A 12,524-nucleotide genomic window follows, 5' to 3' on the forward strand; every position below is an offset into this window, starting at 1 on the left:
ACCTAGCACGCAGTGCTGGCACTATAATAAACAAAAGAGGACAGAAAAATCTCCCAGCTTCAGAACCTGCCTGTTGGGGCCCATGAAACTTCCGGCTACATAAGAGCATAATCCCGTGCTGGGTAAGAAAAGAATACTCCAGCATCCTGCTTCCGACAATGGCTTATCCAGGTCGCAAGTACCTGGCAGATCCCAGAAAGTAGATCTATTTCCTGCTACTCCCTCCCAGGGCACCAATAGCTTTCCTTAATTCTACCTGGCTAATAATGCATTATGGACTTATCCTTACAAACTTGTCCAAACCTCTTTTTGCCCCGCTATCCTAGTTATCTTGATTACCTCCTCTGGCAACAGATTCCACAAATTGATTGTGCATTGAATGAAGAATGTTTTAAATCCGCTAGTTATAGGAAGGTCATTTTAAGAGACAGTTTCTGATACAAGTTCAGAACTTATTAAGCCTAACTGTGCATTCTTTTGCCTTACAGGCCAAAGTGCAATATGTGAAATTTAGATTGATAAACTGCACCTTAAATAAAGAATTTTACCTACCTGCTGCAAACAGAAATGAGTTTTCGGCAAGTTCCCCTCAGGTTTGTACAACTGCAGCAATTCCTTTTATTTTGACAGCACAGAGAAAAAACTACAAAGAGTAAATTCCAGTACCTGCTTTATGTCAGCAAAGTGAGATTCGTCCAGTCCATGAGTGGCAGGCTCACTGGACGAAGCCCTCCGGGAACATCCGCCACTCGCTGACTGCGCCAAGCTGTCCGACAACATTTCACGTACACAGGGAGGGTTCAGGTCCACGTGGAAGTCAGCAGAAATTTTGCAATTATTTTTCAGGTCAAATAATGAAAAGCTGACAAAAAAAGGTTCAACCTGGAGATAATGAACAAAAGTTTATATTAACATAATCAGCACAGAATCTGTGTCTTTCTGTCATTGCTGGACTGCAACTTGCCAGCCATAGGGTTTTCCTACCATAACACCCAAAATCATTTACTTAGCCGTCATTAGTCGGTTACAGAGCTGTCTGTGTGATGAAGTGGGGACCCCGTGCAACCAAAGACAGATCTGAGACAGGGAGGAGTTAGTCAGCCAGAGATGCAGAGGGCGCTCCAACAGAAACACCAGAGCAGAAAGTGAAAGAGAAAAAAGAAGTAATGTCACGTCTCCTCTCTTCCTGCTGCTGGTTCTTTCGACCTCCCATTCCTCCCTCCTCTCCAGTCCCTGGGTAGCCCCTCCTCTCCTTCAGTGACTCTCCCAGTGTCACTGGTCTCCCCTCCCTTCCTCCCTCAGTTATTCCCTTCTCTTCCATAACTCTCCGTTCCTCCAGACTAACGTCTGTTTCCATCTTGGAGGGGGCAGGTAGGGGAGGAGGAGCAGCAGCCACAGGGTCTGAGCAGTTCTCTTGCCATGCCTTGAGCCGCCCCTGTGCACAGAGCCAGCATTAGAAGGCAGACCCTGGGACTCTTCGTGTAACTGCTAAGGGTCAGCTGTTTTTTTTTCAAATATATTCCATATCTTGTCAGTTATGGTGCATTTTATGGAAAATGTTTCAATCAGGCTTTCTGCTTGAAGTCTCAAATTTCCCTCAACAGTTACCTGAAACACAGGACTTGCCCTCCAAAAATGGTATGGTTGAAGGGATGGTATGGGATGAGGCGAGAGAAAGAGGATGTAAGTTATGTTACTCCTGGGGGAATTCTGCGCAAAAATAAATTAAAAATTCTGCACACAAAAACTTAAAATTCTGCAAAATTCTGCAAACTTTATATTGGTCAAAATAACTTAGGGGCGGATTTTCAGAGCCCTGCTCGCGTAAATCCGCCCAAAACCGGGCGGATTTACGCGAGCAGGGCCCTGCGCGCCGGGAAGCCTATTTTACATAGGCCTCCCGGCGCGCGCAGAGCTCCGGGACTCGCGTACGTCCCGGGGTTCTCGGAGGGGGGGCGTGTCGGGGGCGGGGCCGGAGCGCGCGGCGTTGCGGGGGCGTGTCGGCAGCGTTTTGGGGGCGGGTACGGGGCGTGGCTACGGCCCGGGGGCGTGGCCGCGCCCTCCGTACCCGCCCCCAGGTCGCGGCCCGGCGCGCAGCAGGCCCGCTGGCGCGCGGGGATTTACGTCTCCCTCCGGGAGGCGTAAATCCCCCGACAAAGGTAAGGGGGGGGGTGTAGACAGGGCCGGGTGGGTGGGTTAGGTAGGGGAAGGGAGGGTAAGGTGAGGGGAGGGCAAAGGAAAGTTCCCTCCGAGGCCGCTCCGATTTCGGAGCGGCCTTGGAGGGAACGGGGGGAGGCAGCGCGGCTCGGCGCGCGCAGGCTATACAAAATCGATAGCCTTGCGCGCGCCGATCCAGGATTTTAGTGGATACGCGCGGCTCCGCGCGTATCTACTAAAATCCAGCGTACTTTTGCTTGAGTCTGATGCGCAAGCAAAAGTAGGCTGATCGCGCTTCTTTTAAAATCTACCCCATAATATACATGACGGTCCTTAAGTAATTACATATTAATACAGAAAAAAGTTATTACTTAGAGATGCAGAATTTTAAATATTTTGAGCAGAATTTCTCTAGAAATTCAATGTAAGTGTCTATTCCACTCGCTCTTCCTACTCCCCTGGCCACTTTGCCCTCTCAGGCCCAACTCTTCCATATGCCAGTATCTCTCCCCCCCACCTCTAGGCTCAACCCCTTCCACTCTATCGCCAGTCCCAGAGTTTGACCCCATTCTCAGTACTGCCCCTCATACAGGCTCCCTCTGTCCTTCCCTCTCTCACACACATTCCCTCTCTAGTACACATACACACACCCTCATACAGGCTACCTCACTCTCTCGCACACACACATCCCCTCATACAAGGTCCCTCTCTCTTCTTGCATACACACCCACACAAGCTCCCTTTCTCTCTCACACATACATCCTCACAAAGGCTACCAATGTCTCTCTCTCATGCACACCTTCACATAGGCTCTGTCTCACACATACACAATCCCTTCACAATCTCCTCATATAGGCTCCCTCTCTGGCACCCACACTCAAGCATCTCCCCCCTCACCTCCATGCTCTCTCTCACCCCCTCCTGCTCACCCCCTGCTCTCTCTCACATCCCTCTCTCTGCTCTCTCACCCTCCCCTCTCCTCTCTCACACCCCCTCCCCTTTCTCATACCTCTCTCCCTCTCCTCTCACATACACACATTCACTCTCACCGGGACCTTCATCTTTGCTGCGAGTGGAGCACACTCCATTCGTGGCACATGGAGACCTTCATTTTTGCAGCGAACGGCACACATCCCACGGCACTGGGGGCCTTCATTTTCGCCTCAAAGGCACGTGTCCCGCGGCACCGGGGGCCTTCATTTTTGCGGTGAATGACACGTGTTCTGCGTGCCATTTTCACCGTAAATGGTATGCCGGGGCCTTCATCTTCGCGCACTCTGTTTGCGGCATGCTAGGGTCTCCTCTGCCATTTTCTGCACAGAATTGCCAAATTCTGCGAAGAAAATGGCAATTCTGTGCAGGAGGGGAACTCTGCGTAAATTCTACGCTCCGCAGTAGCGCAGAATTCCCCCAGGACTATTATGTGAATGGCTGCATCAAGCAGTTTAGTTTAGCTTTTCAATATATCCTTTCTGTATAGAATATTAGATGTAATTATTGGCACTTGAGTACTATTTCAATCTCCCCAACTCATTCCTGGAAGGGCTGACTTGTCTCTGTCCTCTCATGAATGGACATTTCTCCAGGAGAAGCTTCCTGAACAGCCTGAAGTTAAGAGGACTGCAACACTGTTAATTGTTTACTCTTGCAATGGGGCTACAGCTCTTTACATTCAGTGCTTCACATAGAAAGAGAGCATTACAGTCTTGCTGGACTTTGAGTCTGCTTGAAACATGACTTCCAATCAATGCCTTAAAATTCATCTGTAGCTAACGTCACACAACAGATTCAGCCAGGCTGAGCTCTTTCTCTCTCAAATCTATTAAAATCCTCCCTAGCCTTATGTCTTCCCCAAGATTATCAATTACAGTGCGACGCTTCGGAACACCACTGATCTGATGGATCGTGGGAACATGCTAGAGACAACAGAGCCTTGGTGTGAAAAGTACATACATTTGTCAAGGGTCCATCCGACCTTTCACTTATTAGGCTGAGAAGATTAAAGGACAAATCATGGCAGTTCAGGGTGAAACATCTGGTGCACTTCTCTTCAAACGGCCGTACATCTGGCTCAATGCCTGAGAAGTCCAACCTCTACAAAACAAATGTATGAATAAGGTGCCGGCCGCCATCGCTCTTTACAATCTTCTTGTCATTTGGAAACGTTTAAGGATGGCATGCCCCAAAATTGTTATGCTGCCCCCTGTCTCTCTGATACCACCAGGGCAATGGAGGCATGGGATTCTCAGGAATATCATAGGATAAAGGGGCTAGAAGCCATCTGGTCCTACCATTCTCATTCCAGTCTTTGGGGACCGCCCCTAGCCATTCTAGCTTTCAGGATTTCCACAATGAATATGCATGAGATATATTTGGATTCATCGTCTCTACCATATGCTAATGTATCGCATGCATATTCATTGTGGGTATCCCTAAAACCAGACTGGCCAAATGGTCTCCAAGGACCAATTTGATAACCAATACCTTAGTCCATCCTCATGCTTCTAGGCACGATTCCCTGATACCCACAGATCAAGATACCATAGAGCGTGCTGGAACTCATGTACTGAGAAGTTACAGTGGTGCAGTTCTAGCTGCAGCACCTTTGCTACAGAGATTTCATGACCATATGGGGTAGTAAGCTAGAGAAAAGAGGATGAACATTTTCATTAGTGTCCCCATTGGATTTAAGGCTTAAAGTGATGCCTTCTTATTGTTATTTATCAGGTACCACGCCAGAGGTCATTGTAGCTTTACATATTTATGAAATTATTCCTGCAGCAACATTGTTTTCTGTAGTGCACCACAAGAAGGAAAATATGAAAGGATACATAGCATCTAATAACTTTTAATAGCTTGTGTAATAGAATTACTGTATCCAGCACTTCCTGTGCGGGGATGGTGGTGGTGATGAGATCATCTCCCGTGTCGTACTTCTGGATTGCGCTTTACAAGCCCTGCTCTGAGACACAGAGCTTCAAAACGCAGCCGTCTCTGTTAGACGGAAATGTCCTGAGCTAGCCAATTCTGTTATTCCACGTGCCTAGCACTGCCGCATGGTGCTTTTTGAACTATTTAAAAATGTTGGAAAAACAAATATTTCTCCTGAAGAAGACCACTGAAAAAGCAGCATCTCTGATCTAATTTTAATTTAATTGAAAGGCAGCCAATCAAAATCAAGCTGCTGCCTAGATAGCCAGACAGAAAGCTGCCCACAAAAGCTCTCTGCCACTGGTCACTATTTCTGCACACAGAGGAGCCAGCAGCACAGAAAGGAATAAATATTATTTTATTTTATTCTATAACTAATTTGCAAGGATTATCAGTTGATTTTTTTCTTTTTTTTTTTGTCAAAGAAGTGGAAAAAAGAACCCAAGAAGTGAAAAGTTTGTACTGCTAGTAGATTGGAATTTAACTGGTGAACTTAATTGGCATCATAACTAAACACTTACCACACGGCCTCCTCTAGGTGGAAAAAAGAACCCAAAACCCGCCGATTATAATCCTTAGCCCTGGTTCCTAGAGTGAAGTGGTATGCAGATGACGCAGACCAGACCGTGGCTACAAGCTTTTAAAAGTGGGCTTTCCACAGAAGTTAGCTGCATTCTATTGATTGTTATATTTTTGGGAATCCGAGGTCCTTTATTCTGGAATTTCTTTTACAATGCTGTAGGCAGGTGTACGTAACAGCCTTCAGTAAGCACGAGTCACTTAGGGGCGGATTTTAAGAGCCCTGCTCGCGTAAATCCGCCCGGATTTACGCGAGCAGGGCCCTGCGCGCCGGTGCGCCTATGTTCAATAGGCCTACCAGCGCGCGCAGAGCCCCGGGACTCGCATAAGTCCCGGGGTTTTCCGAGGGGGGCGTGTCGGGGGCGGGGCCGAGCGGCGCGCCGTTTTCAGGGCAGGATGCGGCGTTTCGGGGGCGGGCCCGGGGGGCGTGGTTTCAGCCCGGGGAGGTCCGGGGGCGTGGCCACGCCCTCCGGAACCGCCCCCGGGTTGCATCTAGGCGCGCCAGTGGCCCGCTGGCGCGCGGGGATTTACTTCTCCCTCTGGGAGGCGTAAATCCCCCAACAAAGGTAGGGGGGGGGTTTAGGTAGAGGAAGGGAGGGGAAGGTGAGGGGAGGGCGTTAGCGAATTCCCTCCGAGGCTGCTCCGATTTCGGAGCGGCCTCGGAGGGAACGGAGGCAGGCTGTGTGGCTCGGCGCGCACCGGCTACACGAAATCGGTAGCCTTGCGCGCGCCGATCCAGGATTTTAGCGGCTACGCGCGTATCTACTAAAATCCCGCGTACTTTTGTTGGCGCCTGGAGCGCCAACAAAAGTACGCTAACGCGCCGTTTTTGAAAATCTACCCCTTACTGAAGAAGCACCGTCAGGAAAAAAGCCTGGACTTGGTATGGACCATAACTAATGGGTCCACGTGTACAGTTTGCTAGCAGGAAGATTTCAACCCCAGGCCAATCATGGGACAGAGATATCTTAGATATATTTCGTACATTTAGAAAAAATTCCCTCTTAAATCAGAGGATTTGGCACAGTCCCTTTCTGAAAAGAGTAATACCCGTGACTAGTCACAGACTCAAAGATACTATAACAAGCTCATAAAGGCCAGATTAAAAAGAAAAAATAAATTTTGAATGATGCCAATTAAGTTCACCAGTTAAATTCCAATCTAATTTCAGTACAAACTTTTCACTTCTTGGGTTCTTTTAGGAACCTGCACCCTAAGCTCATACTGCTCTTCGCCTGCTGGGACAGAACCGCTGCCAGTAAAGGGAAGGGATTTCAGTTACCATCACCTTGCCCATCGACATGGTCAACACCCTGTTTTATTTTGGTTTGGTTTGGTTTGCAACGGGGAGTTAAGCACAGGGCCTGCTCCTGCATCCCTCCATGTCAGCATATCGATATAGATATTAGTGCAGTCACAGGATTTCCACCTGATCCTTTTTTCCCCCTTTCAGCCCTCTCCAAGGAGGACTCCAATTTTCTTTTCCTGGCTCTCCATTCATTGCATCAGAGGTTAAGGAGTCTCTTCTGGACTGATGATCAGCTTTTATTCCCAGCTAAAGAGCACTCGAGAACATAAGGCTGTGCCTTCCATATGCATTCCTCTCTAGGGCTTCAGCCTTTCATCTCTTGTGGTCCCCACAACCCCTTGCCAGCCTGAGCTGTCCTGGATCCTGGGCTCCTAGGCCTTAGTAATGAAATATTCCTGTGCTGGAGTAGCTGGGGATACGCCTCGTGATTAAATTTACTCCTGCACGAATTTCTTTGTACCCTGCTGGAATTGGGCTTTAGTGAGCAGGTCCAAATCACACACACAGACATAGAGATGTGCTTCGGGTAAAAATATTTTGTGTTGGGCTTCGTTTTGGAGCCCCCCACAGGAATTTTGTTTTTCCCGCGGTTCAGGGGGTTTTTTTTTCGGGGGGGGGGGGGGGGCCACGACTTTAGGGTTAGAGCACGCTAACGGGAGGCGTTGAAATTGCCTAATTCGGGAAAAACTATTGCACGTCCCTACACAGCCACATTCCTATTTCAATTCTCATGGAGCGAAGGTGATGCCGAGGATATGCAGCCCCCACGGGCTAAGACGCAGCCTGTGAGGGGCATCAGTTGCTGTGTGCACTCATACCTCAGCTGTCAGCAGCAGGGTCCTGGGAGAGCCAACGGATGCCCATGGCTGATCTGAAATGATTCAGTGTTCTCTCACATCAAGATTAATATTTCTGTCTATGCAGCCACACTATGTTATCTAAGCACAGATGACGTGTCCATAACGGAACTCTGTGCTATCCCTTTAACTAAGTTACACACGTGGTAGTACTACTGAAAAGATTTTACACACACACACACACACACACACTTTGAAGAGGTTGTTTTACAACAGCGGGGCATCCTTTACTTAATGGCAGCGGCAAGGCCATGGGCTGGCTCAAAGTGCTGTATCATTTGTGTGACAGGTTGGATCATGTCATGGAAAAAAAGCAATTTAGGAAATATATCTCATCCTCAAGCTGAACATTCGAACCTGTCAAGAATATGTAGGTAAAACAGCAGGAATTACCTGGACATCAGTGTCAAAAGAGAAGAGCTTCTGTCTGCCTTCACTTCTATTTAGTTTATTCAGTTGTTCAGTTTCTCTTCCATACTATAAAAAGCAACGGGAATCAAGTTATAGATTAAAGTATTCACCAGCGCTAATAATAATTGTGACATCTGACTGCTGTAGATCCTCTACTAAAAGTGGGGGTACAGAGAGTGAGCGGAATGGCCACCAGAAGGCCTCATCATGTGGACCACCGGCAGGAAGCCCATGTGCGGGGCTAGGTGACTGCCAGGTTTGACTCCTTAGCGGAGGATCTTGGGCATTCCAGGAATACTCCAGGTTACATGTGGGGGCTGTGAGGTTGGGTTTATGGGATCAGTCACTGCCGAGTCTCAGCACTGGTGCCTAAGTGAGGGCACTGCAGTGCTTTCTACTCTTTTCACGCTCTCCATATAAAAGTAGCAGCTCTGCACAAAGTGCCGAGCTGCAGTCCTTCCCTGCTGCTACAGGAGACCTGCAGAAGCCTGCTGGGCAGGAAGGGGCATGAGCCAAGACAACTTCCAATTTGAAAAAAAAAAAAATGTTCTGCTGATCGCAGCACTCCCTTTCACACTGCCAGTAGTAAATCACAGGCTCTACTTGCTGGGGAGGGGAACAGAAAAACCTCCAGACCCATCTGAAATGCCCATTTCCCCTACCTGCTGAAATACTGCAGACACTGCTTGAGATCTGCATCATCCACGAGGAAATCTTAATCTGAGTGTCCAAGCTGAGAACATGAACCCTTCAAGGTACATATTCAGTTACTATTTGGATAGCAAAGTTAGCTGGGTAAACGTATCGGGCTAATTTGGCACTATTGAGTATAGCCAGCTACCTTGAAGTTAGCCGGTTAACTTCACCCAGCTAACTTTAGGACTGCTCTTTGGTCAGACCAGAAACAGCAATACCCAAGTTAGCTGGATAACCTACAGGCTGATACAGTACAGGGCAGCAAGAAAGAGCGAGCGGCCGTGTGGTAAGCCAGGCGGGAGGCTCATAGGGGGTCTGTGTTGGTGGTTGCGGCCCCGCGCCCATGGAGCCGCTGTGACCAACACCAAGCCCCGCACGATCTTTTAACACAGCCCGGGAGCCTCCCCGGAGGCTTCTGCACTCGCTTTGCCTTTATTTATTTATTTATTTATTTTTTGCCGGCGCAGTAGTGAGGGCAGCAGTAACAGCAGCAGCGGCGGCTTTATACGCCTTGTGTCGTTGCTGCCGCCGCCGCTCTGCTCAGGCACTGCACTCCTGGCTCCTTCTCTCACGTGCAGAGACGGATTGGCCTATCGAGGCTTCGGGCATGCCCCGGTGGGCCGGTCAGCCCGATCACCGTGGTTGGTGTTGGTCACGGCGGCCCCGTGCCCGCGGAATCACTGTGCCTAACACAACCCCGTAGGAGCTCGTATTTCTGCTCATACTGGGCCGGATTTACGCGCGCAGGAGCTGTCAGCGCGGGAGATGGACGCGGCCAGGGCAGGTGAGCGGGGGCTGGCGGAAAGTTTGCCCGATTCACTTCGGTCTTGTCCCGGGGAGTTAGGGGGTCAGGCAGTGAAGCGGGGCTGGCTGGGGCTGCTCCGTGGCCCGTGAAATTTCGTCTCGGCTTGCCTGACGCTCCACATTAATGCAGGCGTAGGGGGAGGTGGTAAATTAGCAGGTTAAACGCACGGCAAAACTGCAGGTTTAAAAAGTGATAATCAGGGCGCTCGTTACTGGGAGGGAATAGCTAATCCCATCGTTTACATCTCATATACATGCCGCGGGCAGAAAGGGTTACCCGTAGATTTAAAGAGGCGGTAAGGATGGGTTAAAAGGGATAGTGAATCGCAGGTAGGACTAACGCGGCCAAATTGTGAGTAGAAAGCAGGTTAGAAGCAGGGTAACCGCGGCCGCACTTTACTGTATCGGCCTGTTAGGAAACTGATTACCTTCACTAGTTCAGGATGCACGCTTCTCTCCAAGCTTTCCATGATGCTTTCTGATTTCCCCTGCACGCTTGTATCATCATCTACAAATTCAAGAAAAGCTGGTACAATAACTACAGGCACAGAAACATGTTCTTTAAAATCTTAATCAGAGCAGGAAACTTTACTGGGACTCTTGAAGATCTGCCAGAACCTATCTGATCCATACACTAATACTGATAAAGGAACTCACCATTTCTGTGCACATGTGATCTTCAGGCATTCCTTGTTCCTCTAGACATTGGTTCAGTGCAGGATAAGCGAGGGGGCAGGAGAGGAACCCAGGGGGAGAAAGAGAGAGAAGCAGAGGAATCTGGGGGCAAAGGAAAGGGACAGGAGAGTAAAAGGGCATTTGAGGGAGGTGGAAGTATTGGGGGGGGGGAGGGGATGAGAGGAGGGGATGGGATGGGATGGGGAAGGAGAAGGGCAAGGAACCTGTGAGGGAAAGAGAAGGGGAGAGACAAACCCAGATCCAGGACTGACCTTAGGAGAGTGCAGGGCTCAGGGTGAATCAACCGCTGCAGGGGCCCTAGAATCCCAAAATTATAGTTGCCTCTATTCCCCTCTTTCCCCCCTTCCCAGTGAGGATAGTCCTGCCTAGACCATACTATTGTGCAGGTTGCCATTTGCTCTAACAAAATTAAAGACGCTCCATGATGCCTTCCCTCCAACTACATTCTGTAAATTGCAAACAGGATTGGATGTCTGAAAATATTTATGTTTGCCTTAAAAGGTGAACCTCTTACATTTAACCAGGGAAGCAGGTGTTTGGTTTCTACCCTGTTCTAGTGACATCACACGGCAGACCCTTCCAGGAGTACCGAAAGGAAGCACATTTCACCAGCGCACAGGCCGAAAACAGGGATTTAAATATTTAGTTCCTGAACTGTGACCTTGAGCAGCTTCCGCTGTGTCCTTCTTCTCCTGGACCAAACTGTCGGCATTGATCTGGATGATCTTCTTGAGAGTAACCAGCCACTCCTCCATTTCCTGTTCTGTTTCGGCTGCCAGGTAATGACTGTACTTATCCAGCATCTTCAGCTCAAATGCATTGCGGCGCATCTTGGGACACTAGAGAGAGAGAGAGAGAGAAAGGCATTTGTTTCAGACTGCAGCTCTCAGACATCTCTTTCCTTTGGCTTCAGCATAAATAAGCTTGATGCAGATGTCTTTTTTTTTTTTTTCTTTTTGGCAGTTAACTCCTGCTCCTGTGGGCAACCAGCTCAATTGAAACCTGCATCTATCGGACTACGATGCCATCAGACTTCATTTGCAACTGCCTGCTTTTTTTTTTTTCACTTTATATCTGCCTCCAGCTCACTTGGCTCAAGTCATTGCAGCAACAGTCTTCAACCAGGAGTCAGGCGCCACGGCTCTAACCCTGCAGTTGCGGGCTCTGAGTCCATCCAGTAGATGCTGCCATTGCACGATGACTATGACTCAAATTCCCACCCCCCCCAGGACGGTGAGGGCTGCCGCCACAGCATCCCCGGCCACTGCTAGCCCAGGGAACGGAACACTTAACCCGGGAATCAAACCCGGGACCTACGGCCAGCGAGCTGCTTTCATCGGAATATCAGATGCGGTTCTGTAACACGCTATGTTCAGCCGTGTCAGAGAGAAAAACACGCCGACGTGCAAAATGCCTGCCATGCGAAAGACTCGTTTTATCTATCGCCACCTCTTCAGATGGCCTTTTCAGTGCTGTATACTTCATACAGTGCACGTTGTTCAGCGCGTTCATCTAAAAACTGTATGGCTATGCAGCCTTAGCACAACTGCTCCAGGGAACTGCCCGGGCGGGCACCTGCTCAACTACGAACAGATAACAGAGTCCAGTTCCACTAATCTGGTGTCACAGCAGCTCTGTGAGGTTCAAGACACCAGTGATGAACAGAGCAATAAAATGACATTTTTGTCTTCAGTCATAAGCATTGGATCATTAATGACTACAGCGACAATTAAATCAATGGAAAAATAACCCACACAGATGCACATGGCACATTATCAAGAATTAAAAAAATAAAAGATTTCCTAAAGCCATTTTTCTCACCCAGCAATTTTGTCCAGCTCTTTTGGGCTTCCAGTTCAATCCAGCTATGGCACCTTGAGCCTTCACTTGCACCTATATTGGATTTTACCCTTTTTTTATACCTCTCTCCTCCCCTGTACAGTTCAACCATTGCAGCTTCAATCCTCAATGGGGGTGGGGATCACGGACTGTGGCTCTTTTTAAACTCAAACCAGCAATGTGCATGGGAAATATTTTCATTTTGTTTAGTTTTTTTTTTCATTTTTGGGTTTTTTAAAATTCAG

General features: G+C 48.7%; 1 protein-coding gene across 7 annotated transcripts in view; it reads right to left on the reverse strand.

The window, feature by feature from the left end:
- The window catches only part of DOCK11 (dedicator of cytokinesis 11), a 310,527-nt gene that overhangs the window by 213,842 nt on the left and 84,161 nt on the right, over window positions 1-12,524 (reverse strand). For all 7 annotated transcript variants that reach the window (XM_029606694.1, XM_029606693.1, XM_029606691.1 and 4 more), the window contains 5 exons: window positions 11,102-11,279; window positions 10,173-10,252; window positions 8,227-8,310; window positions 4,111-4,251; window positions 667-882 (listed from right to left, as the gene is read on the reverse strand). In XM_029606694.1, the coding sequence (XP_029462554.1) occupies window positions 667-882; window positions 4,111-4,251; window positions 8,227-8,310; window positions 10,173-10,252; window positions 11,102-11,279 (699 nt within the window). The remainder of the gene's footprint in view (window positions 1-666; window positions 883-4,110; window positions 4,252-8,226; window positions 8,311-10,172; window positions 10,253-11,101; window positions 11,280-12,524) is intronic.

Source organism: Rhinatrema bivittatum, chromosome 6 (assembly GCF_901001135.1).
Source record: "Rhinatrema bivittatum chromosome 6, aRhiBiv1.1, whole genome shotgun sequence".
Lineage (NCBI taxonomy): Eukaryota > Metazoa > Chordata > Amphibia > Gymnophiona > Rhinatrematidae > Rhinatrema > Rhinatrema bivittatum.